Source organism: Phaseolus vulgaris, chromosome 4 (genome assembly GCF_000499845.2).
Source record: "Phaseolus vulgaris cultivar G19833 chromosome 4, P. vulgaris v2.0, whole genome shotgun sequence".
Lineage (NCBI taxonomy): Eukaryota > Viridiplantae > Streptophyta > Magnoliopsida > Fabales > Fabaceae > Phaseolus > Phaseolus vulgaris.
In genome coordinates, this window is record NC_023756.2 from 24,862,740 (window position 1) to 24,868,436 (window position 5,697).

General features: G+C 46.9%; 1 protein-coding gene across 1 annotated transcript; it reads right to left on the bottom strand.

Moving 5' to 3' along the window:
* Positions 1-656: 656 nt before the first annotated feature.
* LOC137838522 (uncharacterized) lies at positions 657-3,499 on the bottom strand. The gene is made up of 2 exons (XM_068647768.1): positions 3,344-3,499; positions 657-1,394 (listed from the first exon to the last, which is right to left on the bottom strand). Exons 1-2 carry the CDS (start codon positions 3,497-3,499, stop codon positions 657-659), a joined length of 894 nt encoding a protein of 297 aa, XP_068503869.1.
* Positions 3,500-5,697: the final 2,198 nt, after the last annotated feature.

The following is a 5,697-nucleotide window of genomic DNA, read 5'->3' on the forward strand; positions in this document are numbered from 1 at the left end:
CACCCTGCTGCGCTGTCGACCAGGGCATCTATACTTGGCAAAGGGTATGAATCCTTTGGACAAGCCTTGTTTAGGTCCGTGAAGTCGATGCACATGCGCCACTTCCCGTTGCTCTTCTTTACCAGCACGACATTAGCTAACCACTCAGAGTACTGGACCTCCCTGATATGGCCTGCGGCGAGGAGCTTTTGCGTTTCATCCCTAATCGTCTGTCTCCTCTCCTCATTGAACTTTCTTCTCCTCTGTCGCACTGGTCTGACTTGTGTGTCCATTGCTATATGGTGACACAAGAAATCGGGGTCGATTCCCGGCATGTCTGAAGCAGACCATGCAAAAGCATCCAGATGCCTTTCTATCACCTTGGCGATCTGGTCTTGTAGCTCCCCTTCCAAAGATCTTCCCAACCTGAAGACCTTGCCCCCGATCTCCCTCTCGAGGCACTCCTCGATGGGTTTGGGCCTTGTTTCACTGGCGATCACTTCCAGCCTCCTCTGGGCGGTTTCTCGCTTCTTCCCCCCGATTGGTGTTCTCTCCCCCTGCTTCAGCGTCTATCATGACGACATCGCCTTCGGCGGTCACTTCCATCGTCGCATCGACAACTCGCCCCTCTGTTGGCCTGGGTTCCACACCAGGAGGCGGCGTCGTGGTGATGTAGCTCACTGACCTCTTATTCTTGAGGCTATTTTCGTAGCACTTCTTTGCCTCCTTTTTGGCCAGATCTTATGGTGATCACCACCCCCCTCCATTGATGGCAACTTAACCTTCATGTGCCTGGTTGAGGGCACAGCTCCTATTCTATTGAGGGTCGGCCTTCCCAACAGTATGTTATACGCCGAGGGGGCATTCACGACGAGGTACTTGATCTTCTCCGTCCTCGAGGCCGCCTCGTCTGTGAATGTAGTTCTCAACTCAATGTACCCCCTGACCTCCACCTGGTCGCCAGCGAACCCATATAAGCATCCTCCATAGGGCCTTAACTGGTCAAGGGGTATCTGCAGCTTGGTGAAAGTCGGCCAGAACATGACATCTGCCGAGCTTCCTTGGTCCATTAGTACTCGGTGGACCTTTCTTCCCGCCGTGATTAGCGAGACAACTATGGGATCGTTGTCATGAGGCACAACGTCCCTGAAATCCTCCTTTGTGAACGTAATGTCCACATCTGGCGAGTGATCTTCGAACACATCTACTGCCATCACAGACCTTGCGTATTTCTTCCGCTGTGATGCAGTGCATCCACTACCTGAGAAACCTCCATCGATGGTGTGGATCTCGCCGTGAGTGGGCACCTCATGCTGTTGCCCCTCACCGCTCGCCGGCTGGGAGCTCGACGCCTGCCCCGTTCTCTTGTCCAGCAGATAGTCATTCAAGAAGCCGCTCTTGACCAAGTCGTCAAGCTGGTAACCCAGGGCCAAACATGAATAAAGGGTGTGACCAAAACTCTGGTGGAATTCGCACTATGCGTTTGGTTTTGGCCCTAACACCTTGTCTGAGGCCTTCTCAGGCGCCTTAAGTGATGAGAATCAACTAAAGGTGGCTTTTTATAATGAAGAACAAGATCATTCACCTTCACATTTAAAGTTTTTCTTGTTAATCTTTGCAAAAGATAAAGCCCAAGCCCAAGAAGGCCAAAGCCCACAAAAGCCCAAAGACCATCCCATGAAGGGCAAGGCCAAGTTTTAAATAAATATTGTTTAGAAAGGTGCTTAGAGGGAAACATTAGAAACCTCTATTGTTAAAGCATCTTTTAGTCTTTAGTTAAGAGTCTTAGGGGGGGTGTGTTAGTAGATAGGTGTAGGAGTAAATAAGGAGGTGCCGAAGTGAGAGAAAGGATCACACCTTCCTCATGCTTTGTTTTAGGTGCAAATTCTAGAAGCTTTTTCGGAGGAAGTTTTTTGAATTTGTGTAGCTTACATTTCAGCACCTTAGGCTATAAATAGAGGTGCTCTCTTTGTAAAATTCAGATTGGAATTAATCTAAGAAAACTCTACTCAAATTTTGAGTGAACTTTGGAGAGCTTTTGGAGCCTTCTTCTCTAGTCTTATCTTGATGGATCAATGGAGTCCTCAAGTGGCGGCATCACTCTTATCTAGGAGCATTCCACACTTCTAGTGGCGAGATCATCCAACATCCTTCCATCTTCATGAGCACTCTTTTCTCCTTCCTTCCTCCTCTTTCTATTGTTTTTGTTAGCTTGTGTTCTTGAGTTTTGGTTTGGTGTTCGTGTTGTTTTTTTATAAGTTTTGGTTCGGCAGATTTATATTTCAGTTCATTCATCTTGTTCCTTTGCTTTTCTAGCTCATTTGTTCGGTTCATTTCATTCCATAAGTAATATGTTCGGTGCAATTGCTTTTTCTTCCATCTTATTCGGTTCAATTTGACTATAATTGGTTCATCCAAATGAGTTTGGGATTTGGTACTAGTTTTTGGTGAGTTCTTGTCTTAGAACAATGATCGAACTCTAAGAAAAGTGCCTCTATAATGTCCAACTCAAGGTGATTCCTAAGAAGGTCAAGAACCTTTCTCTATATGGCTAGTGGAATCACATCATTAAGCCTGGCAGCTATGTTAGGAATGGCGATCAGGTCCGCCAACCCCATGACGAACTTGTACCTGGGTGGGCGATTGAACTCCCTAGGGCGCCCTGGGCCCTTTCCCTTTGATCCTTCTTAGCTGCCGCTGTCTTCAGCACCCTCTGCGGCTGAATCCTAGTCTGGGCCCGTGGCCTAGCAGGAGCCACGCTCCCTCTCTTTTCGGCGACCTCACTCTCGTCGGAGATGTGGGCCACAGCAAGTCGCCGAACTTCAGCAAACGTGGCGGGGTGGCCCCTAATTAGCGCCTCGCAGAAAGGTCCAGGCAGTACGCCTTTTTTGAAGGCGTATACCAACATCTCCTCGTCTTTGGCAGGCGAGCGGACCATCTGTGCTCCAAAACGATTCAGATAGTCCCTGAGGGACTCTCCCTGATACTGCCTCACGTCGAACAAGTCGTAAGACACCCTAGGTGGCGCCTTGTTCACGATGTACTGGTCAATGAAAAGCTTTGAGAACTGCTGGAAGTTGGTTATGTGGCCCGTGGGCAGGCTAACGAACCATTCCAGCGCTGTTCCCTGGAGCGTGCTCATAAACATCTTGCAATAGACTGCATTTGAGCCTCCTGACAGCATCATCTGTGTGTGGAACGCAGTGAGATGTGCTTCAGGATCCTCCACGCCGGTGAAAGAAGCTTTCACAGGTACCACGCTCGCAGGGATCGGCGTGTCCGTGATCGCCTGAGCAAACGGCATCGGAAAAACGCGCGGTGGCGATGAAGCGCAACTTCTTCAACGATTGTGCGTCGTCTCTACTCCGTGAAGAGCTTGACGCAATTCCTCAGTGACCTTGCTGAGCTCCTCATTTCTGGCCTGAGAGGCGACCAGGTATTCGTGCATCTTCGCCTGCTCTACGCGCGATGCCTCCACATATTCTTGCAACGCGCGCATGATCTTCATCATTTGCGCCATGGTCATGGCGCCTTCTGTAGCAGTTGGCACAACAGGACTTGAACGCGTACTTCTCATCTTTCTCATGAAATACCAACTGATCGAACTTCAGCGAACAAAACCTTCACCAGTGGAACGATCGATCCAGCAATCAATCGGTCAAAACCTTCACAAAAACTCGCAATCTCAACACGAACCTTCCACTTCTCCACTAAATCTCCCGATTCACCGATCGAAGATTCAAACGAACGACAAAAAACCTCGAATTGTCGCTTGAAACTCGCACAAACGGTGAGAAACTTTGATTCACCGAACGAAAACTCAAAGAAACGGTGAAAAACTTCGATTCACCGAACGAAAACTCAAACAAACGGTGAAAAACGTCGAAAATGGTTGCACCAGCACACAACCACACAAGAACTGCAGAAACTTCAAGAAACTCACGCTGTGGATGGGAAACCCACAGTGGGCGCCTGATGATCCTGCCGGTTGACCTGAGTGCAAGAGTCTTGCCACGTCAAAGGTTTCTCCTTCTGGATCAGCTTCGCACCACGTTAGCCTCTATCCTTCACGCCTCGATTCCTCGCAAGAACCTGAAGAAAACAGAGTGGCGCCGCTGCGGCCGATCGCGCTCCGACGCTCAAGTCAGTGACGGAATCACCAAAAACTAAGAGAGGAAATCTCAACTCAAGGAACCGTGCGCAGTGAATCTCGGTGTACTAGAGGGTATTCTGAAAGCGTACTGAAGTGTTCTAAAACGTACCTCAAAAGTCTGTTAAGAGTTCCTTATATACCTGAGCACTTTCTCTCTACTGACGGTTACACCTCTGGACACGTGGCTCGCATCCAGTTGTACACGTGTCACCATCTGGAGCCCCCTCCACTTGAGCGTCACTTCTACTCTTCAAGCTATTCGACTAAGTTACCCATGCAAGGAGTAACTTGTTGCACAGCTTCCTTGGAGCGCGACCCCTTAAGTGGCGAGTACGGGGTGTCACCATGCACACCTTCTCTGTGGTCTCGCCTGCCGCTATCACGATCTGCTTCACTTGCACATCACGCATGTTCTGGGAAATTGTTCCCTTACCTCGACCTCTGGCTAGGGAATGATCATCTGACAACCTCGTCCTCCGTACTTGTATCTCTTGAAAGCCTTAAGCAAGCCTTCCTGATCTCTCGGTGATGTGCCCCTTTCGGCGGTTTCTAACCACCTGATCTCCTAGAACTCACATACGACGACTATGACGCAAGCCTGGTGACCGCCGGTTATACATACTAGAGATCGGAGAACGCCAAGCCAACAATTGGCGACTACACAGACTTCCCGATGTACTTCCCTTCTGTCAGCCAGGTGTCCCGTTCAACACGCCTATATTATCGCTTGCTGCCACGTCATCACTTCCGATTACCTGATCGGTACAGGAAAGTATTTGTGAAAATCTTTTGAAAACAATTCACCCTCCTCTTGTTCTAGCCATCAAACCTAACATATGGTATGACAAACTTTGTTGGTAACTTCTGCCAAGGAGTCTCTTCCTCACTCAACCCTCCTCTGCTTCCGACGTTTCTCATTGTAATTAGTTGATTCAAAATCAACAACTTCGTGTCGAGCTTAGCATTTGGGGTCAAAAGTATGCACACTTGGAGGACAAAATGAAGCAAATAAAGGAACACCTTGTCTCCGTGTTGCAACGTGACAATGCTTCCACTAGCATAAGTCAATTCCACCACCAGTATGCTCCAAAGCATGATGACCAGCCCCTTCCTTAAAGTACATCCTAGAATGTAAGTTTAATTATTTGTATTTTAGTTATTCACATTGTTTGTATTTTTTTTTACAAGTTTTTACGAATCATATCACTGTTATTTCTACTTCATGGGATGAATTTTATTTTCATTTGTACTCTTTTTATATAATTGTATTGTCGTACATTTTAGTTCTAATACTTTTAGTTAATTTCCAAATTACAATTTTCTTTTATGATTTATTTTAATTTTAAGTTGTATTTTATGTATTAATATTCAGTTTGAATGGTTTGGATGAATTAGATGGTTGAAATTATCTGAATGGCGGATAATTTCTATTTAGATGAGTTTTTTGTTGTGAATGTTTTTGTTCTGATTTGATTTGTTATTCTGAAAGTTATTATAAGTGAAAATGGCTAGAAAGATAAATAAAATGTATTTTTCAAGCATTTATACGTCAGCTAAGCCCACAC

What these genes read in the sequence shown, in the direction of transcription:
- LOC137838522 (XM_068647768.1), bottom strand. Translation starts at nt 3,499, where the DNA reads ATGGCGCAAATGATGAAGATCATGCGCGCGTTGCAAGAATATGTGGAG. An exon ending in TGCGTCAAGCTCTTCACGGA is followed by an intron (nt 1,395 to 3,343) that starts GTAGAGACGACG and finishes CTGGGTTACCAG; the next exon opens with CTTGACGACTTGGTCAAGAG.